This window comes from Enoplosus armatus, chromosome 1 (assembly GCF_043641665.1).
Source record: "Enoplosus armatus isolate fEnoArm2 chromosome 1, fEnoArm2.hap1, whole genome shotgun sequence".
In the NCBI taxonomy this organism is placed as follows: domain Eukaryota; kingdom Metazoa; phylum Chordata; class Actinopteri; order Centrarchiformes; family Enoplosidae; genus Enoplosus; species Enoplosus armatus.
Genome location: NC_092180.1, coordinates 16,457,568 through 16,484,774, shown reverse-complemented (window position 1 = coordinate 16,484,774; position 27,207 = coordinate 16,457,568). Strand labels below are relative to the sequence as shown.

The following is a 27,207-nucleotide window of genomic DNA, read 5'->3' as shown; positions in this document are numbered from 1 at the left end:
AGGAGAAGAGGCAGAGGCTGGGAGAAGAAGAGAGGAAATGAGAGGAAACACAGAGGTTAAATCATAAGAGCAAAGTAAAAATAAAGAAAAGAAGGGAAGACAGAATCGAGGGTGTAGCCTGTATGACGGGAGGCAAAGATGCAACATTGGAAAGATGAAATCGCAGTCATATACGTATGTGAATGGGAGCATATCATATGAGAGCTTTGGAACTAGAGAGAGAAAGCGAGATGTGTGGAAAGCAAGGCATGTGACCAGACCGTGACCCTGCGCTACAGGGTTTCCCTTGAGGGCTTTGTTAATGTGGCACAGCTACAGCGCAGCAGAGAAGCTCATTGGGCCAGCTTTTTACCACCTGCTGTGTGAGTGTGTGCGGTGGAGGGGGGGAGTCCTGTGTGTGGCTGCAAGCGCCACTGACTGTATATACATTCACTATGGCTGTTCACTCCCAAGCTGTGTGTGTGTGTGTGTGTGTGTGTGTGTGTGTGTGTGTGTGTGTGTGTGTGTGTGTGTGTGTGTGTGTGTGTGTGTGTGTGTGTGTGTGTGTGTGTGTGTGTGTGTGTGTGTGTGTCCTGCATGTCAAGGCTGTGTGACTCTCACAGGGCTGCTCATCCTGATCACTGTCACTTCATAATAGGGGCCTAGGGCCATCCATCTGGCCCTCTGTGTGTGTGTGTGTGTGTGTGAGCGTGAGTGTGAGTGTGAGCGTGAGCATGCACACATATTATTTGTTGCCATTGTAGTGCTGCAACCCTTTTTATTCCCTAGTGAAGGAGCTACACAGTCACACTGTTGTTACATTTGCCTTCTTATCAGTAGAGCAAAGTATTAGTCTTATGCTCTTTCTTTCGCTGTATTCATGTCATTTGTCTCTGTATTTCTCCAGCTGCATCCTCCATCAGCAGTGAGTCCTCTCCAGTGTCCTCCCCGGCCACCAACCACAGTTCTCCAGTCAGTACACCCAAGAGGGGTCCCCTCGGACCAGGACCTGTCCTGGTACCCCCAGCAGGCCACAGCGTGCCAAACACTCCACCTGTAGTCACCATTGCTCCAACAAAGACCAGCAACGGCCTCTGGAGGAACGAGGGACGCCAGGTAAAACCACATCCAAACACCCGTCACACTGACCTTGAGGCTGCTCTCTTACTTGCCTTTTTTTCTTTCAGTTGGTCTTTCTTTAGTCTCAGATTGTTCCACTGTATTTTCTCTCTTTGTATTTTCCTCTCTGTCTCTTATCTGGCTGTTAAAGCAACATTCAAATGTTCTCATTCTTCAGCTCGCCTGCTAACACAAAGTTGTACACTGACAGCCTCTCACAGGATTAATGGATTTTGTAGGTGGCCTGTAACCCATAGTGTGGCAGTACGTATTTGACATATGTACATGTGACATAGCTGGCAGGTCTATGAATGTCTGCTTCCCCCAAAACCTCCCCTCACCACCCCCCCATGGCTCCATGCGTTAAACAATGCCAGCTGCCACTGGGACGTCGAGGTGACAGCCTCAACGGCAGCTAACATCTGTGCCCCTCCAGCCCCCCTCCCACTTAGCCCTCTTGCCCTTGGACCAGCCCCTCCCAAGTCCCCAGCCTTTAGCCTCCTAACCCCCCACCTCCAGCCTTTACCGTCTTCACTCAAGCAGTCAAGTGCATCCTCCGCCTCGTCACCCCGACACCCTCTCTCTGTTAGGTAGTTGTGGAGAGAGAAAGAGGGAGAGCTGCTTGCTTTGATAAGGAGTGGATTATGGATTATGGCCTTGCTTTAAGCCTTCTTATCTCAGCTCAGGGCTAATTGTCGATGCCAAGCGCACGGTTATGAACAGCACTCGGCAACATGCGGAAACGTCAAAGTGTCCCGGAGACAGGGAGAAGGGGGATAGCGAAGGGTGAGCAAGCAGGTCAGCCAGCCAGCAGTGTGTGGTAGCATTCAGGCCATTGTCCTCTCCCCTGGACAACCCCCATGACCGCCACCCTCTGTAGCTATAGCTTTTACGAAATGACCCTTTCGCAGTTCAAGGGTCACTCAGAGCGGGGAGGGGCTGGAGAGACAGGGGAGCTCTCCCAGTGATGTCACCCTTTTTGCCTTTCCTTCAGCATAGCAAGTTTCAAAGAGCAGAAGAAGAAATAAAGTGACAGAAGCACTCTCCACTCCCGTCCACACAGCCATATATTGTAGCCAATCCTGTGTGTATGTTTGTGTGCTTTTGCAGGGTTGTTGATGTGGGTGTGTGTGGGTGTGTGTGTGTGTAAGAGGTCAAGCTCAAATTGAAAAGGTCGTGTCACTGGGTTTGCGTCGCCTCCAGCATCCCGGGGCCACCCAGCCAAAGAATAAGGGGGTTAAGGGAGTTGATGTTGATGTGGAAGTTGGGATGAGGGGGTTGAGGTTGGGGGGTGGCAGCAGCGGGGACGCGTCACAAAAGCTGGCGTCATAGCATTTCTCCTATATCCACAGTGCCGCTTCAGCGAGCACATGTAACTCTGTGGTCACAAAGAGCCATAAAGGACAAACGCATACATACATGCCATCAAAATGTCCCTCTTAAGCAAAGATGATACTGTCTGGAGCTTCGCTTCCATTGATAATCATTGATCAGGAAGAATGCATCAGGGAAGAAAGGGCGACTGGCACTTTAACCTTGCCCCTGTGCCCTTTACCCTTCTCCTTCTCTTACCCACTGTCAACTATCATCATTCAAGTTTTATGCCAAATTTCTTGGGTAAGATACCTTTGTGCCATGACATGACCAACCTGTGTTTTTCCATATGACAAAAAAACAGAAAGAATAGTTGCATATAGAGGCAGCAGTCTGTTCTCTGGATTCCCTGTAAAGCGTCCTAGAAATGCTTATTTGTTGCTGTGTGTGCATATGTGTGTGTCCTGCTTTCTGTGTGTTAGAAGGGTTGATTAGTGTCTCTCTGGCTGAGATGTGAGTCTGTCTTTCAGAGGGGGGTGATAGGCAAGGCAGCGAAGGAGGGAGGGCTTGGTGCGTTGGCATTTTGCTTTAATGACTGCAGGAGTCTGCTCCCGCTGCTGCCTGTAATTGCTTTTTAATTGGCAATTTGGATTCATGGCTCCATCTGAGAGGCGTAAACGAGCGCTCTACAATGTGCGGGGTCTCCCACCCTCACTGGGGGTTACAGGGGCCTGGCTTGCACAGAGGAAGATGGCTGTTAATGGATCTGTCTTTGAGTCTGAGTGCTTGTATTTGTGCTCTGTGCTGTGTATGTGGCATGGTGCTGGTGAATATTGTGTGTTTGAGAATAGAAGGCTGTTTTTTGGCAGGGTAAAAGGTCAAAATGGGATGGCTGGTTGGATGTGTAGGTGCCTGAGTGACTAAGGTGCCTCTCTAATGGGGATGGAAGGTTCTGTCTTTGTGGTGTTTGTGCTTTTTCAAGGCGGTGACCTTTTACACCCACACCTTTGCATGTTTTTCTACAGGTGTGCATTCACACATGCAAGCACAGACATACACAAACAGCGACTAAGCTCAGGCAAAAAAAAGATGTGCATACAGCATGACAGCCATATGCACATATTGTCATTTACAAACAGGTTTCTACATTCCTTTTTATTGAACATCTCACATGTAAGAGGGACTTGTTGGTTTTCAGTGACAATATTAACTGTAAAAGAAGCCGGTCGGTTGCAAAATTGCTGCAGCACCACTATGTTTTGTTGTGTTACAAGCATCTTGGTTACATCCTCTTATGATGGGATTTCAGTGAAATTTGTTAGAAAGGAACAGTTGATTCAATTTCAGTGGTAATTTGTGTCTGGCAATTGCACCAATTGACAGTTAATTTAGTCATAGCCATAATGATGAAACCATGCCCCTGTCACACAAACTCTGTGTATGACGCAGGATGGTTTAACCCTCATTTGATTCATGCCAACTACTGGTCACCAGATAAATACCTGATAGTCAGAGTTCAACACTTATAACAGACTTTGCATGATTTTATTTGCTACGTAGGTTCTTGTGTTGTTATGTCGTCAAAAGTCAGTGGAGTGTCATTTGGTTTAACTATAGCTTTCACTTTCTTATTTGGTCAATTTCCGATGCAGCAGCTTGATGAGTGGTTTAGTTAATGCACAGACTGAGGCAGAAGTGCTACTTGGACTTGGGATATCAGGGTGCTCCTCACACATAACACAACAAACATACATAAATAAATAAATGCATCGATCTGTACCATCAGTGTTGTTACTCAATGATGACAGCGTTGCTAAACACTGATCACTTGGTTAGCAAAGCTGTCATCAGTGTGATTATTGCAATTGATTAACTGACAGTGTGACAAAAAGCAGCTCCTTTTGTTTTCACAGGCATATTACTGGAGAGGCATTGCTCACAGAGAGCCTGGCATCTTGTGGCTATACTATCTGATATTGACTTCTTTTGACATATGTGAACCTCTTTTTCCAGTTGGCTGCTGATTGGGAGGGAACGTCCACCTTCTCCCTGTGCTCATAAAGCTTTGAAAGGATGGAAGTGGGGTGGGGGCTTTTCTGGGACGGGAGGTTTTAGGGAGTTGAGTGCCTTACTGTTTAGTGAAGCGCTACACACAACAAGGAGCAAACATGGAACTGCTGGAAAGCGGGAGGAGCGTAAGAAACAAAGGGGGACGTGGGGAGTCCAAACATTAGAGGCATTTAAGATTGGATGTTAGTGCATCAGTGTCAGCCTGGGTCAGTGGCTGCAGAACAGGACGTGGAGGTAATGGCTCCCTAAATTGGATTTATTTTATCAGAGGCAGCAGTGAGAGCGAGGGCAGTGCTGCTGTAGGGTCTCTCTCTAATCCCAGGGAGCCCAGAGGTTAATTTAGTGGGGCAAGAAGTGCCTCTTCCTCTCACCCTCTTTATGTCTTCATCTCTAAATTTCCTTTCTTCCCTCCTTCCATTCTTTCAAATTGTTCCCTTGCCAACTTCAACTTGAAGTCTCGTTTTGCGGCAGATGAGATAACTGTTCCACCATACCTATGAAAATCCTCCTCGACTGTATATCCCTCCATAAATAATTTCCTTGTACGATTTACAAGGGTTGTAAGTTTCTCTGTTCTGCGATTGCATTTGTAAGCGGAGGGAAACCAAAGCTTCAGAAAATGCACTCCCACTCCCACAGCAGGATGTCTTTGTAGCTCTGAAACGGTGTATGTGCCTGCTGAGTGTGTATGTGTGTTTGTTGTGGGATTGAATAAGTGAGACCAGGCTTGCTGCCAAAGGGAGAGAGGGAGGTGAAGGAGAAGAGGGAAGAAAGAGAAACAGAGGCAGAGGGATGTTGCTTTTTGGACTTTGTTGTCTTCCCTGTAGATGTTACAGTGTGTGTAAGTTATGTGCACACACACACACACACACTTTTCCAAGATCAAAGTCATCGTCTCTCTAGAAGTACTGCTGTTGTACATCTACCATTACCACATCATCGATTATAAGGATGACATCTCTTGTTTACAATTAGAGAAAAACAGTGAGGCTGTTTTTTACCACTCTCTGCCTGCTTCCTCCATTTTACCGTATATTCCCCTCAGAGAAAAGTTGATCCGTCTATTTTTACAGTGATGTGGTTTGTGTGAGAAAGCGGATAAAAGTGCCTGAGGTAGGCAGAGAGAGGGAGGGAGCTGATGCACCATAAACAGGCCTATTCTTTCCCCCATCTCTCCCCTCACAGGATGGGCTCCATGAGCAGTGACAACCGTGACGGTCACAGGTCCTCACGAACAATGACTAAGACTCCCTCTCTGTATCTCTCTCCAGGCTGACTCGGGGCCTCGTGGGGCCAGCAGGGAACGCCTGGGTGCAGAGGGTACCCTCCCCCAGGAAAAGGGTGGCCCCTCAGTCCCTGCCCACCTCCTGGGAAACCCCTATGCCTTTGGTCTCAACCCTGGTGCTGTCATGCAGGATTCACGTTTCCAGCCCCTCAAGTGAGTCACACACTGCTTTGCAGAGTTGCCACATTTTCAATTAAAAAGTTTCTACACACTTTGATGTAAGTGTATGATCAATAATTCATGGGTTTATTAAAATCACTGGAATAAGCAGCTGCAACAAATGTACAAACATTTGTCTTGTTGGCATTGGTGCTGAGAAACAATTAGAATTTATGAAGTTTCCTGGTGAAAATTGGTATTTTTGCATAAGTGTGCAATCAATCTAACCATAGCTTTTGTCTGTTGTGCCCCTCCTCTTACCTTCAGTCTACCCAGACAGTTGCCTAATGCAGTGCCCCCTGGTCATGTACCAGAAGAGTACCTCCGTGGTTTCCGGCCCTATGCCACGACTGAGGATGCCCTCCGCATGCCGTCTTTGCCCTTGGGCCTGGACCCTGCCACTGCAGCTGCCGCAGCAGCCTACTACCACCCCAGCTACCTGCCCCACCCTTCCTTCACGCCATACAGGTAAGCCTCTCCATTAATTTGTTTTGTTGACTTGGCACCCATTTCCTCTGAGAGCAAATTGTGCAAACCAGTGCATATGACTGAACTAAGTAATTGCACTGCTTTCACTCAGCAGTAAACGCATTAGTGTATAGCTGACCTTGAATTCATGTTCCCAGAGGTAAAAAAATTTGTTGAGGTTCTTTATTTGTATATTTATTTAACTGGGAGAGATTTTATTGAGCGTAAGAGAGTTGAAGAGAGACATGACTAAGACGGATGGCAGTACAAATTAAGAAAATCAGGCTCCAGGTTAACGAAACACAAACTAACAGAATACCGATAGTAGATACAAATTAGCCAAATTCAAAGTATCCGCATGGACAGGAAGGAAGTCAAAGGAAGTTAAAACGAAGGTTACAGAGTATCACTTACAACAATTACATTCTTGCACTGAGCTCTGGGGTACCTCACAACACATAAAAGCAGAGTTTATCATATTGGAGTCCTAAATGAAACCTTTATATACTGCATCATGTGACAGGCTGCTGCTAAGAAGCCTCTGTTTGAAAATATCCTGGTCAGCTGTGTCAAAATGCTTTTAAGAGATTTATTTAAAAATAGATATACATCGCCGTTTATTCCCAAAAGGCAACAGTGATGTCATTTACAACCTTCAGAGCTGCTGTAATGACGCTTTATTGCTTGGAAATAAAATTATTTATGAGACTAACAAAAGTCTGTATATTCTTTATTAAGGAAGGAGTTGTATTCATTTTGAAGCTTCCTAAACCAAGTCAGTTAATAGCAAGACCCATTTCCTTGTCTTTACTCAAGCTAGGTCATACCTGTGGATAAAATATGAACACAAAAAAGAGAACCACAGCTGGTTTTGCCACTTAATTTATAAATCTGGAGGTTATTCATGCATGTTTTTTGAGAAATTAAATAATCCCTGAGCTGTTTTATACATCTGGGATAAGCCATAACCTGCTCACCACTGTGGTTTGTCCTCTCATAAGGAAAATGTGTTTTTTGTGTGACAGCCCAGTTGATCACACATAAAAAAATACACCAGCAGCAAAACATCTATGTGCAATATTTGTTAAAAAATACATTAATTTTAAATGTGTACTACGTATGATCATGTGGACTCTGAAGGACCCTGCTTCCTTGGGGCTATCACACAGGCTGCGTGCCCCTGGCCTGTCAACCCAGCAAGATCAGAGGACTGCAGCACCCATCACACACTGCGCTGTAATGGATTTAATGAGGGGATGAGCAGTGGATGTCACACGCATACACAAAAACACACAGTTGTGCATCAACACACAGCACAGTCTCTCGCCAGCTGCTGTGTGGTGATTGAGGTTAGCTGACAGACACTGCTGCTTTCTTGAAAGATGGAGGACCCTGTGATGTCTCTTCTTTGGGAGATGGAGGCACGCAGGTTAATGAAAGTGAATGCTGCACTGTCACATGGGGAGATTGACTCCTTCTGTTTCTCTCTTTTCTTCTTCTTATTGCATCCTTATCTCCCAGGATGGATGACCCATTCTGCCTCTCTGCTTTGAGGTCACCTTTCTATCCGCTGCCAGCAGGGGGAGCTTTACCCCCCATGCATCCCTCTGCTGTTCACATGCACCTACAAGGGGTCCGCTACCCTGGAGACTTCACACACCCTTCACTGTCAGCACTGCAGTCTGAGAGGTAAAATCACCTTAATTCACACATACATACATATACTCAGTAGATCGCAGCAGTCTGCCGTGATTACGGATTGTACTTTCTAATTTCACTGACATCTGCTTTCTAATGCTCTTCAGGCTTCAGCTGGAGGATGAGCTGCGGCAGAGAGAGAGGGAGCGCGAACGAGAACGCGAGCGCGAAAAAGAGCGAGAGCGTGAGGTGGAGAGAGAAAAAGAGCGGGAGAGAGAACGAGAGCGGGAGAGAGAGCGGGAGAAGGAGCTGGAGAGGGAGAGAGAGCGCGAGCGAGAAAGAGAGCGGGAGAGAGAGCGGGAGAAGGAGAGAGAAAGAGAGAAGGAGCTGGAGAGGCAGAAGGAGAGAGCGCTGAGGGAGAAGGAGCTGCAGGCGTCCAAGGCCATGGAGAGCCACTATCTGGCTGAGCTCCATGCCATGAGGGGGCAGGAGGACCGAACCAAGCCTGAGAGACTCACCCCTAATCGGGCTGGTATGTGTCCGTGCTGCCCCTTTAGCTCTTTTAAGCTAAAATCATACTGCTCATAAACACTTGTCCGTACAAACAATTCATATCAACTAGAGCTGAAACAATTAGATGATCAATCAATGAGTCTGTTGAAAGAAAATTTACCTACAACAATTGATGATAATCAGTTAATTGCTGAAGTAATTTTTTAAGCTATTTGCATGTAAATTTGCTGGTTTTCTTAATCTTTTCTTATCATAGTAAACTGAACATTCTTGGGTTTTGGACTGTTGGTCAGACAAAACAAGCCATTTGAAGTCATCTCTCGTGCTCTTGTCCACGCGTGATGGACATTTTCCCTATTTTCTGACATTTTATAGACCAAATTAATAATAATGAAGAATTGAGAAAATGAAAGTAATTATTAGCAGCAGCCTTAATATCAACATTTTTACACTGAACTTTCTCCCTCCGCAGATAAAACCAAAGAGCCCGCCCCTCCAGCTCCCAAACCAGTCCCGCCAGGACTCCACTCTTCAATGGTCCAATCACATCATCCCGTCCCGGGTCTAATCTCAGGCCACGGCCTCTACATGGGTCCCGGCGGTGTAGGGACGGGCCTCTCTGCCTCAATGCTTGCTCAGAGGACCAATGAGGAGGAGAGGTGGTTGGCGCGGCAACGCAAGCTGCGGCAGGAGAAAGAGGATCGTCAGTACCAGGTGTCTGAATTCCGCCAGCAGGTTCTGGAGCAGCACCTGGACTTGGGCCGACCAGGTGATGCACCAGATCACAGGACAGACTCACACAGGTGAGACAACGCTCACAAGGATAAACTCATTGCAGTTCAGCCAACATGTGCAGGAATTTCAAACCCACTTAAATGTTTTAACCACATGCCATGGCAGTATTTATTTCCCCATGACTTGGCGAATGCAGAGTTGTTTTGTCTGTGTTATCTGATGGAGACGAGCAGTTCTGGGGTCTCTGTGACACCAAAACACATGCATGCTCTCAGTGCAAACACTATTTTGGGGTGTTTGGCTGTCTGTCTCTGCTAGCCTGATAGGGACAGTTGTGCCTGTGTTTTGAAGCCTCAGAAGCTGGCAGGCTTTAGAAGTCTGTTTTCAGGCAGGACTGGAAAAAAGATAAACCCTGTCAGAAGCATCACGTTTACTCTATTTCTGTCCATGCTTCTTTCCAGGCCTGATATGTACACACACGGGCAGCTATGTTTAGGTGTTGATGTAGGGTGTAAAGTGGGGTCCTGATGACGCTGTTTGAGTAGCGGGTAGGGGTTTCAAACAGGCAGCGAGTGGGACAGCTAAGATACACAAAGGCTAATTCTCGACTAATCCTCTCAACCTTGCACAGCGTAAGCCCCCTACTTACCCTCCTTTTGTTACTGTGCCTGTGTTTGTGTTGTTGTGTGTGATTCAGACGTGAGGTTGTGGTTAATGCCGGACTGGTAGGACAGGAGAGATACACACGTCTGCTATCTGTAACCCTGCGGTATAATCGCAGAATCACAGCTCACAGGCTGCAGATTGCAGATAACACACACATTTACTCACACACTCACACAGAAACGCAAACACAAACAGGAGGCATAGATAATTTGACTGGTCATGCAGTGTGCGCTCCTGCCAGGTTTGATTTGGAAAGACGCTCGAGACAGTGTCCATCAGCCATCTGCCTTTTTTTCTTCCTCACTGTTGCCATTTTTTTCCCACCACCATACCATTATTCCTTTTCAAGTCTCTCTCTTCACCCTTGTTCTCCCTTTACATATATATTATTCTCCTGTCTCTCACATCATTGAGTACGATGCCCTTTCTAACAATCCATCGTTGTCCTTACCCTCCCTATGTCAGTCATTTTCTCCTCTACCTGCCTGCCTGTCAGGAGAACATTTCTCCTGGCCTCTACCTCAGTAGACTGCTGTCTGAACTCGCTCTCTCCTCTGTGTGTGTGTGTGTGTGTGTGTGTGTGTGTGTGTGTGTGTGTGTGTGTGTGTGTGTGTGTGTGTGTGTGTGTGTGTGTGTGTGTGTGTGTGTGTGTGTGTGTGTGTGTGTGTGTGTGCGTGCGTGCGTGCGTGCGCGCGCGCGCGTGCGTGCGTGTGTGTGTGTGTGCGTGTGCGCCACACTACAAGGACCTAACAGATCAAAAACAGGCCTGTATATCTGGAGGACATTGTGTGCCTTGGCCACATCCTCACTCTGCTCTGGGCTACTCTGTCTAGGTTTGATAACACTGCTTTGCACAGACACACAAATCCACAGACATACTGACAGGGATGAAGGGAAATGGGCAAGGGAAATATAAGCACTGTGGTGTGTCTCTGCGTTGCATGTGTGATTGGAAAACACTATTAATATGAGATATGGGCATTGTACTGTATTTCTAACAGGTAAATATGACCCCTGTTCCCTTGTATCTCTACAGATCCATACCAAATCACCATGATCCAGGAAGCCGGGACCTCCACCCTCACTTAGGCGCCCCACCACCCCTCATCTCCCCTAAACCTCCTCAGCCACCACGTGAACACCACCCTCCGCCTCCCACCACCCTTTGGAACCCAGCATCTCTTATAGAAACAACCTCAGAGTCCAGACGTAACCACGAGCCCTCAGGGATGGGACACTATGAGCTCAGTCGGCTGCCCCCAGGGCCTTCCAAATATGAGGATGGAGTACGAAGGAGAGAAGGGGGAGCAATGGAGAAGTATCCCCCATTGAGAGGTCCTCCGGTCCTGCCGGAGCCCAGCACATTCCTAGCTGATCTGGAGAAATCCACCCAGTCTTTCTTCAGCCAGCAGAGGGCATCACTGTCTCTGTCCAGCCAGTATGAATTAGAGGGAGCCGTGAAAAGCAATGCTGGACTAAAGAGCCTCCCGGGGCACAGTAGACATGGACAGGGGCTTGGATTGGTCGCTGGGCCGGGGATGGGACAGGTAGCCACACTGGGGATGGGTCCAGACACAATGCTGATGTATGACGAGTTCCTTCAGCAGCACCGAAGGCCTGTCAGCAAGCTGGACCTGGAGGAGAGGAGGAGAAGGGAAGCCAGAGAGAAAGGTATGCACCAGACTACTCCTGATAACATGCACTCTTACATGCTTTGAAAAACATTTATGTAACTGACAACTTTATCAGAGGATCTAAAAAGTGGAGTGTCAGTAGTGACCTCTTTGATTGCTGCAGGTTACTACTATGAGCTGGATGACTCATATGATGAGAGTGATGAGGAGGAGGTGAGAGCCCATCTCAGGAGAGTAGCGGAGCAGCCCCCACTCAAACTGGATGACTCCACAGAGGTAAAACACCTGCCAACACATACGCTTTCTGTGCTTTCCTTGATGTTGGCACACACAAGCAGTCATGACAAAAAATTCACAAAGATTTTTATTTTGCCTCTCTCTGTACAGAAATTGGACTTCCTGGGAGTGTTTGGCCTGACCACGGTGGGCCGGCGGGATGACCTGGTGCAGCAGAAGAGAAGGAAGAGGAGGAGGATGCTCAGGGAGCGAAGCCCCTCACCGCCTGTCTCGCAATCGAAACGCACTCCTCCTCCCCCTCCTCCCCCCCAACTCAGCACACGCTTCACCCCTGAGGAGATGGACCGAGCACCAGAGCTGGAGGATAAGAAGCGGTTCCTCACCATGTTCAGACTATCCCATGTCACTATACAGCAAAGGAGAGGTAAGGGAATCTATATTAAATCACAGTATGAGCTCAGTCTATGGAGCAGGTACTCCATCCCACACTTTTAATTTACTCCGTCATGTTTAAAGCCACTCTAAAAACCCCGGGTAAATAAATATAGGCGATTCTGTCTAACAATTATCCTAAATACGGGTCTTTAGTGTTGTTTACCAACTGTTTTGTTTAATTATGTTTCACAAACTACATTAATTAGTAGAAGACTTAACTGTGCATAACAATCCCTCTTAGCTATCTTTATTAAATAAACCATGGCTCTTTTATTGTTTAAGTAAACAATGTCTGTGCCCAGGAAGCTAACTCCATTGCTTTCAAAGGTAAAATATCAGAATTAAGTCAAGGAAATTGTTTTGACTGACACTGATAAATACTTGAACATGATCTCAAGGCATAGCAGAGCCCACATCAGTGTGCTTCAGCGAGCTAGTTAGAAACCACTACATCACAGAACTGACCCAGTGCCCTTTACATGCCATACAAACATCCCCATCCATTACTCATATCATATCTCTTCTCTCTGACGTCTCATTTCAGCAGAGTCAAGAAGAAGACTGATTGCACGCTCATTTAGCTTTTACAAAGTAGTAGTCATTCTCAGTCGGCTCTACAGCCTGCCGACGCATCACTTCAGCTGAGCTCTGCCTGCTTTACATGCACTGCATTCTCATTAACATGTTGACTCAAGTCTTGAAGGAAATCATAAAGGGGTCAAACAATGGACGTGTCAACTTCAAAGCCCTCTATTATATGCAGCATATATTAAACTCTGTATGCATAATTTAATGCTTTACATTGCCCTAGTTAGAAAGGTGGACTCGTGTCAAGGTTCTGTTTGTAGACACTTGCAGTTATGAAGACACACACACACACACACACACATACATACTGACGAGTAATTGGGAGTGGCAGCAGTGGGCTTACAGTGATCCTAGTCCAATCCTCTTGATTTACTGTTTGCTGCCTACAGATGGCAGCGCACAGCCTCCCACGCTGTCAGGCCACACTCAACCTCCTTTTACACACACACTTTGGAGAAATAGGTGCTTATGAAATTGTGAGTAAGATACATACAGACATGACTAATGCTACAAAGATTTACAAATTATTTTTTTCTCTGTCTCTTAGATAATGAAAGGGTGGTGGAGCTGCTTCAGGCCATTAAAGAAAAGAGTGTAACCTTGGATACCATCAGACATGCCCCTCATCCGCTGTGTAAGAGCCCTCCAGCACAGATCTCTGGTGAGACGCATGCTAATCAACATAAATATACACACTTTCTCATCCCTGACGTATTGGGTTAGAGTGGTAATTATTCATTTGAAAAATATCTGGATGAGAGATGCATCTAAAGTTTCTAATTGCAGTGTATCCATCTGTAGTAATGTGGATCTTGACCTCATCATGACTAACACGTGTTCAAATGATTGCAGATTCTGCATTTGCCCAGCCGTCCTCTGAATCAGAAGACCACCACAGTGTCAGACCACATAGCCCCTCCCCACATTGCCCAGCGTCCCCCAATGGCCATCCAAAACCCCTCGGGGACACATTAAGACCAAAGGAACCCCCTTCTCCAGCTGTCTACCCAGACAAGGCCCGGGGGCCCAGTGAGGGACCGATCTCTAAGAGAAGCTCCAGCCTGCTGAACTGCTTGCGGCCCCCACACCCCCTGCAGGCTAAGGAGGGCCTTCACAGCGTCAACGGACGCACCAAACCCTGGGACAGCTTCACTCCGGAGGAATTTGCCCAGCAGTTCCATGAATCTGTGCTTCAGTCCACTCAGAAGGCTCTGCAGAAACACAAAGGTAAGCCTCACCTGACAGGAGCACAGGATAGTGACTAGAGAGACCACATTTCAGCAATAAGACTGAAGTAAAACCTACAGGTCAGCCAGGGCCAATAAGGGGAAATAATCGTTATTTGTAGCCCTAGATTAATCAACTAATCCTTTCACAGCTATTGAAATGAATAAAAGTGGATGAAATACGACAACCCTCCCTTCTCCTCCATCTTGTCCGTCAGGTGGAGCCACGGGGATGTCAGAGTCGTCCCACGTCCAGGAGTCGTCTGTTCACTACAACATTCCAGAGCTTCAGAGCACCCCCGGCCGGCCACCGCAGCCGCACTCACAATCTCACTCGAATGCACATCCGTTTCCCCATTCGCTCTCACACTCTCACCCTCAGCCCAACGGGCAGCACTTCTCTGTAGCCCAACACCGGGAGGCCTCAGGGACGAGGGAGGACCTGTCTGGACCAGAGGACTCTGAGGAGGAAGAGGAGGAGGAGGAAGAAGAGGCTCCTGCTTCCAAGTGGCAGGGGATTGAATCTATATTTGAAGCTTATCAGGAATATGTTGAAGGTAAGCAGACACACCGAACATGCAGCGATTATACTGCTGCTGCTATTAAATTTAAGTGCTGGTTTTATGTCTCCTCTACCCGCTATTATATGTTGATTTCTCTCCTGAACAGACTTGATTTATAACAGCTGTTGTAGTGTTCTCTCGTCACTAGAGGGTGGTATCATCCTTCTTCTACACAATGAAGTCATATGCAAATAAATGTGTAATTAGGATTTGTACCAGAAATTCATTCAACTTGAATACACACAATTTTCACTGGTATATTTTATTACCTTTAAACATAAAGACATGCATCTGAAGAACGTTTTTCCTCTGTGCTAGTTGCTTGTGATAAATAAGCCTTGTAGCATCTGCTGTTTAGATAGCACACGGTAAAAAGGCTTAATTTTTATCACTAACCAACTCTCTTCTTTTTTTCTTCCCATCTTCTCTGATTCGGTGTCGTCCTCTAGAGCAAAGTTTGGAGCGACAAGTGTTGCAGAACCAGTGTCGAAGACTAGAAGCTCAGAACTACAACCTCAGTCTAACTGCTGAGCAGCTGTCTCATAGCATGGGGGTAAGATGCACGTACACCGCTAGTGTTACTGTGCCACTTTTCATCATCTCTAAGCCCAAACTCATCCCTCCCACTTACACATTTCCCTTCCATCTCCACACATTTTTAACACTTTTATTGCCCTCCATAATATACATAAAATGGCTTGGAAACCACAATACTACAAACTAAAGTAAATTGATCACAATGAAACAAGCAGCTATTCTGGCAAATCATTAATTTCAACGCTTATTTGCAGTGCAGGTTTTCAAAGCAACATGAAGGAACCAGTAGAGTTCAAAGATACCAAATATTCAGTGCATACAGTGCAAGTCAAAAACTGCAATCGCCTTTAATATGGCAAGAGAAGCAGTTTTGAAAAGCATGTTCACACACAGTATCCCAAACAATGGGGGTCCATAGGATAAGTTCCAATAGGTACCATAACTGCATGGTGCTCTGCCAAGAGATATGTGGCCATGTACAGCAGCAGGTGCACCTTATTGTCCAGAGATATTTTCATAATCTCTGGATGATAATGTTTCTATATAAACTGTTCATTAAAGTCAATAATGGTTTCATGAACACCATGAAAATGTTTCATCCCATCAGACCATAACCCACAGGTGTTGGGTGTAGAGTATAAACCAGACATCCACCTCTATAATCCTTGAAATAGAGGCTTGAAAAATGATGAAATATCTCAATACGGTTTGTGACATGAATGACAGCAATCCCCAGAATCACTGTATTCTTTATTATTCTCATTTTGTTTTTTGTTTCTCCTTTATTTTTTCCCACCCTTGTGCTGATGTCATATAACTGAAATATCATCCTTGTTGTTGTGATTTTGTGTAAACGTTATATTTTCTGTCTTCCCTCTCTGCTACCCTGGTTGTTTAGGAGCTGATGTCCCAGAGACAGAAGCTGGCAGTGGAAAGGGAGAAGCTACAAGCAGAGCTGGAGCACTTCAGGAAGTGTTTGACGCTGCCACAGACACACTGGCCGAGAGGCGGCCATTACAAGGGCTACCCTCCCAGGTGACCTCAACACGCCCACCTGATGGCCCCCAGGCCCCGGCCACCTCTCCTCTCAGACTGACACCCAGAGTTTATTTTTCATGGCCTGGTCCACATGGCTCCATGGAGGAGAATATGGCTGGCTAGATAAGATGAATGAATGAATGAATGGATGAATGGAGTGAATGGCTAGATGGATGATACAGGACCATACAGTGAAGGACAGGCAGTCTTTGGATTGTGGCCAGCCAGGGACTGTGCCACGAGCCACTAACGCGTGCCAATGTAGCCAACCCCCGAGACGAGCGAGAGTATGGGACAGGAGTACCTGAAGATCAACACAAACACACACATGCACCTGCTTTTTCACAGTCTTCAGTCCCTGCTGCTCTATTGTTCAGTCCCTGCATCCCTCACCGCCACAGCTACACAGACAATCCTGCCAATGAGGGAGCAGCTACCCCAGGAGGGGTGTCGTCAAGAGACTTGAACGCTCCAAAGGCTTCTGGCCAGTCCTGACTGATTTTATCGCAGTGGCCACATGAGCTTTTGAACTGGAAATGCACTTAAGAATAAAAGCTGAAGAACTACCTGGTGGTACTGTGTTACAACAAAGAACTGTTCAAATTAGGGAAGAACTTTGAAAATGCACATTTTTGGAAAGAATTAAGGAAATGTTTTATTTCGAAATAGAAAATTTGAGAATAAGAATTTTAAAAGGTGCTTCAGCCTTGTATTGTATATAATATGAAGACTTAAAAAGAATTTTGTATGTTTTTATTACTTTAATCATTGTTCTTTTAAAAGAAAAAGCCTGCCATTTTTATATGTTTATGCTTTTTTTGGGTTGGAAAAGAAAGCCTTGCTTTTAGTGTTCGTACTGCTGCTGGCCAGAACAGCTCATTTTGAGACATTTAACCGAGTGAGAGAGAGGACAGGATACACGCCTCCTCTTAGTCTCTCCTGGCACCGTGCAGCTGAGACCCAGCCACAGCCACCTCATCTGGCGTCAGCAAAGCTTACTTAGAGGTGTGAGACATGGCTCCCTCCCTTCACAGCAACATGTGTCTCTCTGTTTTAATGCCCATTTCAAAAACTCCTCTGCTCAGCTTTACTGCTGCTGGCATGACTAGTTCGCTTGTGATATTCTCATACAGAAACCAGTTGAGACCCACAGTGACATCATCATGTTGTTTGTGTTTGTTATTTTTTTTTACTTTGGTCACTTGACGTACTTGATTATTTTGTAAAGACATGAAGAGTCTCTTAAGCAGCCAGCTGATGGAACTGGTTCTTGATGCTTTATCCTACCATTGGACCTTTTCACTTCACTTTGTATGACATCATATAGCATTAGACTCAAACAATACGACGGTTTGCATCATGTTACGCCTTACAAGATCCCTTATCAGCAGCTATGAGAGGACCTAGTGCCAAAATGAAACAGTAGCATTTTGGATTCTTAATTTTAAATTCAGTTGCAATTAGGTAGCCAAACATTCAAACCAGAGTGGCCATCTTCCACTGCTGAATACCTTTGACCCCCAACTCATGTCCTTAATGCATTTACCCATTTTTAGGATCCTCACCATCCAAAGTTGCCAACATGTTATAAATAACCGACTGGAAATCACACAAAGAGTAGATTCAAACTGGGCATTTCCTAGTACATATAAAATCAGATGGGTTTGATTTACCTGGCCTCATACCTGTTTACAACCTCTGCCTGCCCTTCATCCTCCTTGTCAGCTCTGCCCTGGGATTCAGCCACATGTTTTACACTGACTTTCCACCCTGTAACTCATGTTGTATGTGTGTTTGGAGACTCCAAAGACCATCTACGAGGTGTATAAGATCAGCTCCAGCTGCACTGGTTATAGTGGTGGGATGGTTGGTGTGAAAAGGGTGGGGGTTTCAGTATTTCAAAGTAAACAATGTAATAAACTTTTGAAAATGTGCAGAAAGTTGATTTATAAAAGACTGAAGCACAACTACCCCCTGCATACAGTATGTTAATTACAAGTGCCTCAAGAATTTGGGAGCATGTGAATGAGTTGCAGTTCATATGATGGACTTTCTACACATAAACATCAGTGATCAGGGACTTTACATTTTACATTGAAGCGTCTACTGTATGTATCACACCTTTCAAATATGTGCATGTCAAGAACCACCGAATTCCTTTTATCTAAATGCATCTCCGAGGATCAATTTAATCATGTGACCTTTTTTATAAATGAGGGCCAAGTCAGTTGAGGATCAGGTGGATGCAGAGTGTAGTCTGTCATTTTTACAGAGCAGAAGAGAGCCAAGAGCGCAGCCTATCAGTTACTGAGGGAGTACGCATGCTGAGGTAAGCTGCCAATGACCTTGGGAGGAAGGTGCAGTACAGTGAGCCCCTTACCCAGCCTCCCCGTCTCCAACCCACGCACGCCCATGCAATAGCCCCATTACTCAGTGGAGGATGTCTAGATGCTGTGAAATCCTGTTTTTAAAATGTACTTGTTTGAATTCATTGTAATGTAATATATTCTTTGTTGAATGTAGTAATTAGGTATTTATGAATATATGGCTGTGATTTCAGACAAAAAAGAAAATAAAATATTTCAAAAATGTTAAACATCAACCCTAACTGTTTGTGGGTGAACAATTCCATGGGTGGGTAGAACACTAAAATCATACATGCATGTATTTTAAACAAAAAAAGAGATATTCCTGGACCCTTTTCAGAGATCTGTTAACTTACTACATGAACAATATTAACTTATCACTGGTTTTAGATTAGAATTGTAATGCGTCTTGGATAGAGTGTGTGCTTCCTTACACCCCACAAGACATTTTAGGTTTTAAAAATAGTTCTGCCATTGCCCTCCTCTGACCTCAGAACTGCAGACGGTCCTGGGACGCTGCGCTGCAGCTCCTCACTGCTCTTAAATATTTAAGCTGGGTCAAATACAGTGCAAATGTCCCCGCAAGGACTTAAATTAGTAGATTTTTATACATCACTATTCAGACAATAATGGAAAGAACAAAAAAACAGAAGGAACCTCTTGTTCAAGACTCAATTATAAAAATAGTTGTTGCTGAGTCGCCTAATCGTTATCTCTATAACAAACATTATCATACGTCTACTGTACGTATGCATGACGCTAGAGAAAGGTTTACATGAGCTTTCTTCTACCACAATTTTGCAGGCAAACCCCCATCAAACCTGCAAAACACCACTCATGTAGAACGCTCGAAGTATTGTAGGGAAAATGTTTGAAAAAATGTATAAATAAAAAGAGTACACTTATACCCTAAACATACATACAAATACATTTATTTTGTCACATTGACATATACAAAAATTGTTTTAAACTACAGTGAGCATCCTAAATTAAATTAAATATGCACATATTTCAAACAGCAGATACATATAAAGCCTCCTTGCTTTTAATGTGTACAGATTAACAAGTCTCCCTCCAAAAAATACAACCTTCTGTTAGCTTCAATCAGCCATTCACATAAATCTTGTGGATTCAATTTCTGAGAAAACTGTCAACATTGAGTAATGAAGTCCAAGGTTTTAACCCCAGTCTTCCCAAATTCTTGGGACAAGAGCCAAACCTGTTCAACAGGCCTTGTCATTGTGGATCAATAGTCCATGAACTGCCCCTTACTTGAGCCAGGCTGCATATTGGAACGTAGTTTGTACATGCAGTTGAGAGAGTCGAGAAGGAACGCTCGTACAGTGTTGATCTCCATCAGAGTCAGGTTGTCCAGCTATAGAGGTAAGGAAGCAGAGTGAGACAGGAGACTCAGTTTCTAACAAGTAAAAACAACATTCTCTCTCTAATGAGTGCTGTGAACGCTTGTGCTCATATCTGCTGGATCTTAATGTGAAAGTGAAACAGGAAGCAGTGAGGCCACAAGATGAGGGGATAAAAGGATAATCCCAATTATTTTGCAAGGCACTGTGACCATGGCTGTTAATCCTATTGATTAAGAAACAATCAAGGCGTTCCAAGGTTCAAGTTTACCTGATGAATCTTCAGAGTTTTTCAAAAAAAAAAATCCCAGGGGCATACATTTGTTCTTTAATTTCAATACAACCTCCAGTTGCCATTTAAAATGAGACTGTACATGTATGTCGCTTTGTTGCCAATATCCTAGCGTTGCAAATAACGATTATATTGTTGATGTTTAATCTGTTGATTATTTTTTTAATTAATCCGTTAGTCATTAAATCTATAAAATAGAAAATAGTTTTAACAAAATAAACATCACATGTTCCCAAGGTAACGTCAGTTTACTATCACAAAACAAAACAATTAAATATTTTTTTTTTTTTTTTTAATAATTAAAAATAATTTTCTGAATGACTAATTGTTTCAGGTCAACAATGTCCTATTTATAGTTTGTGGAAACTAAATGCGGTGCAGTGTATGATTCTTCATCATCAGTCTTACCTTGGCATGAGCCTCCAGCTGACTGATGAAGCTGTCGGCGGAGAGGCGGAGTTTGGCAATACGGGTGTCCCAGATGTCTTTGACCAGCGTGCGGATCTCGTCTGCTTTAGGGATGTTGTCAGACGCACTACAGAGACACACAAACCATCATGTAAGGTAGAGAGCCACATAGACAGACAATAAACACCATGAGCACAACAAGACGAAGGCCCCATTTCTGCATGGGGATAACTTAAGTTTCTATGACTCACTAGTTCAGTAGCAGTTTGGTCAGCTCCATGTAATATGGACTGGGAACCGGCGTAAAGGTGTCCTCTTTCCTCTCCAGGTCTCGAATGTCCTCCAGTTTCTCTGCATAGTATCAACAGCAGGCAAGTCAGAAAGACTAATTCAATGCACCACATTGCCAGAAAGAAGAAATCAGCATAAATGTCAATATCTCTCAGATGTACCCATCTTTTCCCTTGAACAATGAGTTGATCCTACAAACAAGAATATCCTGTGCAGCTGAAGCCTGATATATCTTATTCCTCTGTGCCTTAGACCTGCATTGTTGTCCAAACACTATTAAGAACACCAAACACACCGTTGCACTGCATTGTGATCAATGTGAGCACTCTAGTCCCACAAACACTGCCCTGCTGCTGAAAATAGTATGCAACAAAATACACCTTTGCAAAAAAAATGACAATAAGAAAAACATAAAATCATTTTACAGAATTCCTTTATACCCACAGCAATCAATGTATATTGTCACTGTGTATATTTTACCCGTTGTTCATATTAATTTTGATCATGATTATTTAATGCTTGAGACGCCAGGAGACAACAAACAAATATGAAATTGCCTGTTTCATTTCAAATATTACTGAGTTATTGTGTAGATGAAACACAAGATTATGTTGAAAATTAAGCATTTTTCAAGGAGTATATTGGAATTCAAGCATATTCCTAACCTTGAAAATGTAACGCTTAAAATTAGGCTAATCATATTCCAAACTTTCAAGACTTTGTACAAACCCTGTGATAAAAACACGTTGTGTGATCAAGCATGACTCCAACCAACAAACAGAAGTTCACTGAAAATTCTAGTGGAGATCCCAAAGTTTCTAAGGAGACCAGATATGTTAGGCTGAATTCTGGTTAAAAGTGTTGAGTGTAAGATTCGAAAACATGTCAAACGACTGTATATCTTACCAACATCCATCCACGCAGGAGGAACAATTCTGCATTTCTGTCTCTGTTTCAGGTTCAGGGCCAGCCACACAGGAACATCCACAGGCAGTCCAGGGTTGAAGGGACCCAGGTCGCCCTGAGGACAAAAGACCCAGATTTTAATTCACAGAGAGGGGGGGGGGAGCAACCTGACTCCATCTTTATTAACGTATAAACATTAGCGTTGGGGATTTGGTTTAACGTATTGATGTTACACCAACGCTGCTTACAGTATACTGTACTTATGAAAACCTGACAATTCATCATCAGACTGTAAGGTTTGGAATATGCTAACGTTAACTATTGAGCTAATGTGCTTAACGTTACGTGAGTTATCAGTAACTTGTCAAAAAGCCAACTGTTTAACCGACTAAAATAACGTCTTGACAAATACAACTGACTTACTTACCCCGATCAAATAGATCTTGTCCAAACTGAAATTTGGTATTATCTTCACCGTCTCTTTCTCGGCGAGGAACTCTACCTCCGAGGGATCCATAGCTGTCTGTTCGGCTAACGTTAGTTATTTTGTTTCCAAAAACTTTACCCTCACATCTACACTGCTAATAGTTCCCGCGCTGCAGGCTGCATGAACCTAACAAGGACTACGCGGGATAAGACAGGCTCGTCATCAACAGAACATGTGGTACCTCGCCGTGAACACTTTGTACCGTTTAGTTAACTTTAACAAACTAGGTGTCTTTTTATGTAATATCCCGCACGTGGCGTATCTGAAACTTTAGAGGAATTGTAGTTTGAAGTTTGTTTTCTGAGTCGTTACAGGCCGGTGGACCATGACGACACTGACCAATCCTTAAATGTTTGCTTTGGCTGGCCCGGAAGGAAGACGTGTGTCACGTGACAGCAACAACAGTTCATGTAAGCGGCACTAGGTGGCAATGTTCACCAAGTGATAAAGAGGAGGACGCCACTGATACTTCTAACATGAACTTTAGCCATGGAAGGGTTTTATCCGGCATTCATGCACTTGTTACAGCTGTTTTAATATTATTTGTGGTATTTCATATTCTGACAAGTTTCACTTTGATTGGGTTTTACAAAGTTACGTAGCAGAAGCCATGTGTTAAGCAGTTGTTAAAGTACCTAGATCCTTTAGTTGTGGATTAAATTACATAATCTTGTAGCTCTGCAAAATTCAGTCACAATGCTTTTTTAACTTGGAGGCCAAGAATATCAATACAAATGTTAATAATTCACCTCTGAAACAATCAGTAGATTAATCGATCAGTCCACTGACAGAAAATGAATCAGAAACGAATCAATTTGATCGTTTGAAAATTAAAGTTCTAGCTTCTCAAATGTAAGCATTTACTGCTTTTCTCTTTTCTATATTGTAAATTTAATATCTATATATATTTCATACATTTTGGACTGTTGGTTAGATAAAACAAGACATTTGATGACATCACCGTGGGCTCTGGGAGATGTTGTCACTGTTTTGTGATATTTACATAACAAAATCAACTAGGAAAATATGTAGATTAATCAATAATAAAATAATCATTAGTTGGAGCCTTAATTATACAGAAACAATTTATACTCTTATGAGGACCCTTATCTAATAATTACATTTGTTCTGCTAGTGGTTATTTTAACAACATGCATTGTGAATCATCACTTCCTTGCAAGGGCATGGCAGGAAGTTACATCTAGAACCGTTTAAGACCAGGAAGGGTCTAAATCTGATTAGTTATTTTTAGAGATGAAGAAGTTGAAGGTATGTGCAATAGCTGTGACTTGGCTGCAGTTTCCCACTGTGATTGATTAAGTATTATATTTTCTATTGCCATTCTTTTTCTGTATTTCTACTGTCAAATGTTAGTTACATACATGTTTATTTTCATATTCTCCATTCTACCTGTTCTGAGCAGATAACAGTACCATATGATCTCGACCTCGAGCAGCATAGCATTAACAGAACCCATGACTGGCAATTTTTAACCATATAAAATTAAACCAAAAAAAGCTGCAGCCCTGAAGCTTGTAAGTGATTGTTTTCAAACTTTTATCAACCTTTTCTAAAATGTCATGGCGGTATAAGACAGTTAACAAAATGGTTCAATAAATAACGAGTCTGACAAAGACTTGGATAATTTCAAAAGTCAGTTTCATTGTACATTCAGTTCATAAAATTTCTGTAAAAAATGTGATGTCCACACAATTATTTAGTAATTAGCTCTTACTGATTAAATCTAATCTCAAACACAAAGGTAGTTCTGCATCCTCACATTAATTAAATTTTTTAACATTACTTATTAAATAGTAGGATTTAGAGTGGTCATTTAAGTGTAAATAAATACTATTACCTAATTCTTAAAATACATAAACCAACATAAAACAAAATTCACACATTCCTGTGATCTGATTCAGTGAATTGAATTTCTGAACAAATCTTCCAGAGCAACAATCAGAGGCCAATACGCCAACATAAAGATCATCCAGAATGACATTCTGAAGCGCACCAGTGACAATACCAGGAGACATGCATCATAGAAATGTTTGTGTAAACATTAATAATTTCAAAGTCAAAGCTCTTGAGTCAATACCCCCATTGTTATTGCTGGTGCATCTACAGAAGGACTCTTCAGACTATAGTCCTACATGTGAATTTTGTTTCAGGGCTTAAACCAAACTAGAAATTTAATAAAGAACATATATTTATATCATATCTCAGTAGTACAATCATCATCTAAAATGTTTTAATAATTTAGGACTTGATCTCTGTACGGCTACTGGCTGTGAAATGTATGACAAAAAATAGATCAAATACTCTAGAATTTAACTTTATGCACACAACTATGAATAAACACAAACAGTTGCAGAAAAAAAAACATTTAAGTTGCATTCAAAAACATAATTGCTTTCATCACCTTGTAAAGGTGGACACATGCCAACAGTGCACATATGGCGCTTGCCCTTGAGAGATTTTGGCCTAACTGGTCAGTGCCCCACGAGCTCCCGTCAGCACAGGAGCCTTTCGATGGAACAAAGACAATGAGTTCAGCATTTCTGTACTCCTGTGCTACACGGAGTAGCATCATGCATGCTGAAATGGCAGCAATATTTGTGTGCGTGTCCAGGGTACTCCTGACTGACGGTCTTAGCACAGATCCAGGACGGACTTGTTGATCACAGGGTTGGTCCAGTCGTTCCTTAGATCATCCAAGTGGTTGTCAAAGTCAATCAAGTTCTCGTAGGACCTTCCCTCCAACAGAGCAGATGTGATCTTCTGTGCTTCGCTCCAGTCCTCAAAACAGTCACTGCAAGACAGACAAAAACATTAGTTTGGCTATTAACACTGTTTTTGCTAAATATTGTGTGTTAATGAGAGAACACAAGGCGCTCGTATGCCAGAGGCTGTGGTTGAGGTGCACACACAGTCCATGCAAGTCTTAATACCGAGACACTCACGAAGTTACTTCTCTGCTTTTCCACTTGTTTTCGTGATGATCATAGATGAGCACAATGGGCTCAAAGCAGCTAATTGTCAATCTACTGTTGTCTACCTGAGGGGGAAAAAAAACAAGAAAATTATGAGTGGAAGTGCAAACTATGACCTTGGTGAGATTCGAGGTAATCGTGACACACCTGTTAAGTATAGCTTTACTGGACCTGACCAGTGTTTTGCATGTTTGAGGGAAATCACTACAAATTCTTGGTCATTTACAATGCTGCCAACCATTTTTTAAAGCATATTATAGCATTTTAGATTGTCTTTTAAAAACATTCCAGGCAGCCCATTGTATTAATGTTGTCTGAACATTATTAACATATCATTTTGCTGATTAACAGCAGCCTAATAAATGCAAGAATATACCAAATTCACATGTTTGAATGAATGAATGAATGTATACAGTGTTCATTTTTGGATTCAACAATGGTAAACATCAAACCTCAGATAGGGGAGCTAATTGATTTTGAGTTTTTATACTATACTGAACTAAAACCAGTGGCTGCCTGGAAGGAAGGATGAACGTATTTGTTTAACTAAAAATGCACCACATGCTTTGGAAAATCAGAAAGTCAGCAGTAAAGTATTTATATAACTTGAGGTAAATGGAGCAAAAACGTGTAAAACCACCAGTATAGTCCATTAACACCTAAATGTTTTACTATTACCATAACAATTGCTGCGTCACTGAAGTTCTCAGAAATCCTGGCAGCCACTTTTTCAGCAACTTGGTTGGGTCTGTAAGAGAGAGGACAAAAACTTGAGTGCATCAGCGTCCAGAGAAGTTTAGCGTGTGGTTTATAACTGGTTGTCCAGAAACAGCAGGGTGTAAGTGTCCATTCGGTTGTCTGTACCTTGAATCCTTTGTGCGTTCATTGGCTTGATAATATCCAGCAATGACATAATTATTTTCTTTACACCAAGTGTCAATCTGAGATAGGAGCCGGAGTCGTGGAGACAACATGAGGACAGAAGGACAGCACAGGTCAGGCCGAATTCATTTTCAACAAAAGAAAGAAAAAAAAAGATGGGAACTACACTTAGTTTTCAGTTTATTAGGAACACAGCTAAAACGAATGTAATCTCAAATGGCAGCTTTATTATTTTGATCATTTTGAAAGCTGTCGTTTGTGGTGCTGTTGGAGTATATTTAGTTATACTGAGAGGTGATTCTAGTATTTAGTCTACTCTCATTGGTATAAACAGGGGGAAACACAATATTAAAAACACCTGTTAGTGTAACACAGTACTGTTCAATAGCACCACAAACTAGAGCCTACCAAATTAACATGAAGTTGAACATAAACTGAACTTTTGTCTAGCAGGACTGTTGTATTACACTACATTAGTTTAAGCTAGGTGCACCCAATAAACTTGCCACTGAGCGTACACTTTACTTGACGGCTACTTACCAGTGTCAAAGCTACTTCTAGCATTGGTGCCAGAGCAAGAGTACCGTGAAACAGCGGCACACAGTCCACACACAGGACTGGTTCACTGTGGCTGTCTTTCTTTTTCTCCTTCGTTTTTTCTGCGACCAGCAATCCATTCACGGCGCAGTGAGGATACTTGGCAGCATGTAAAACCATCTTACAGTAAGCCTGACTTGTCAGCTGAATAGGCATGTTTATAAGAAAATCAATCGGCAGAGTCGTTGGAAAGAACAGATCCTGCCAGAGAAGTTGAGTGGCTACACGGTGTGAAGGGACTGCTGCCTGCTACCGTTAGCTAACGTTACATATAATGCACGGAGAAAAGTAGATATCTACCTCAGCAGTCACCTCACTGCCAGAATATGTAGTTGACGCTATGCCTTCTAACACGTACATGTAAGCTTTATCAGCAAAAATCACAACAGTCTTTTTGTGCTAGATGAATTACTCAGTATC

General features: G+C 43.4%; 3 protein-coding genes across 3 annotated transcripts in view; 1 reads left to right on the top strand and 2 right to left on the bottom strand.

The window, feature by feature from the left end:
• The window catches only part of gse1b (Gse1 coiled-coil protein b), a 160,911-nt gene extending 144,105 nt beyond the window's left edge, over window positions 1–16,806 (top strand). Inside the window, exons 4-17 of the mRNA XM_070903391.1 lie at window positions 887–1,101; window positions 5,751–5,920; window positions 6,194–6,394; window positions 7,916–8,083; window positions 8,200–8,564; window positions 9,018–9,348; window positions 10,983–11,617; window positions 11,744–11,856; window positions 11,968–12,241; window positions 13,388–13,501; window positions 13,693–14,067; window positions 14,285–14,623; window positions 15,079–15,182; window positions 16,065–16,806. Of these exons, the coding sequence (XP_070759492.1) occupies window positions 887–1,101; window positions 5,751–5,920; window positions 6,194–6,394; window positions 7,916–8,083; window positions 8,200–8,564; window positions 9,018–9,348; window positions 10,983–11,617; window positions 11,744–11,856; window positions 11,968–12,241; window positions 13,388–13,501; window positions 13,693–14,067; window positions 14,285–14,623; window positions 15,079–15,182; window positions 16,065–16,205 (3,545 nt within the window). The 3' untranslated portion in view covers window positions 16,206–16,806. The remainder of the gene's footprint in view (window positions 1–886; window positions 1,102–5,750; window positions 5,921–6,193; window positions 6,395–7,915; window positions 8,084–8,199; window positions 8,565–9,017; window positions 9,349–10,982; window positions 11,618–11,743; window positions 11,857–11,967; window positions 12,242–13,387; window positions 13,502–13,692; window positions 14,068–14,284; window positions 14,624–15,078; window positions 15,183–16,064) is intronic.
• Window positions 16,807–19,559: 2,753 nt separating this feature from the next.
• gins2 (GINS complex subunit 2) lies at window positions 19,560–22,345 on the bottom strand. Its single transcript, XM_070909915.1, has 5 exons — window positions 22,256–22,345; window positions 21,829–21,943; window positions 20,883–20,982; window positions 20,632–20,758; window positions 19,560–19,945 (listed from the first exon to the last, which is right to left on the bottom strand). The coding sequence occupies exons 1-5, from the start codon at window positions 22,343–22,345 to the stop codon at window positions 19,817–19,819; spliced, it is 561 nt and encodes a 186-aa protein (XP_070766016.1). The 3' UTR covers window positions 19,560–19,816.
• A 1,629-nt stretch (window positions 22,346–23,974) lies between these two features.
• emc8 (ER membrane protein complex subunit 8) lies at window positions 23,975–26,943 on the bottom strand. Its single transcript, XM_070907797.1, has 5 exons — window positions 26,731–26,943; window positions 26,173–26,249; window positions 25,987–26,056; window positions 25,279–25,373; window positions 23,975–25,127 (listed from the first exon to the last, which is right to left on the bottom strand). Exons 1-5 carry the CDS (start codon window positions 26,941–26,943, stop codon window positions 24,968–24,970), a joined length of 615 nt encoding a protein of 204 aa, XP_070763898.1. The 3' UTR covers window positions 23,975–24,967.
• Window positions 26,944–27,207: the final 264 nt, after the last annotated feature.

What these genes read in the sequence shown, in the direction of transcription:
- gins2 (XM_070909915.1), bottom strand. Translation starts at nt 22,345, where the DNA reads ATGGATCCCTCGGAGGTAGAGTTCCTCGCCGAGAAAGAGACGGTGAAG. An exon ending in ACAAGATCTATTTGATCGGG is followed by an intron (nt 21,944 to 22,255) that starts GTAAGTAAGTCA and finishes TTTTGTCCTCAG; the next exon opens with GGCGACCTGGGTCCCTTCAA. An exon ending in TCCTGCGTGGATGGATGTTG is followed by an intron (nt 20,983 to 21,828) that starts GTAAGATATACA and finishes GATACTATGCAG; the next exon opens with AGAAACTGGAGGACATTCGA.
- emc8 (XM_070907797.1), bottom strand. Translation starts at nt 26,943, where the DNA reads ATGCCTATTCAGCTGACAAGTCAGGCTTACTGTAAGATGGTTTTACAT. An exon ending in GAACGCACAAAGGATTCAAG is followed by an intron (nt 26,057 to 26,172) that starts GTACAGACAACC and finishes TCTCTCTTACAG; the next exon opens with ACCCAACCAAGTTGCTGAAA. An exon ending in GTGACGCAGCAATTGTTATG is followed by an intron (nt 25,374 to 25,986) that starts GTAATAGTAAAA and finishes TTTCCCCCTCAG; the next exon opens with GTAGACAACAGTAGATTGAC.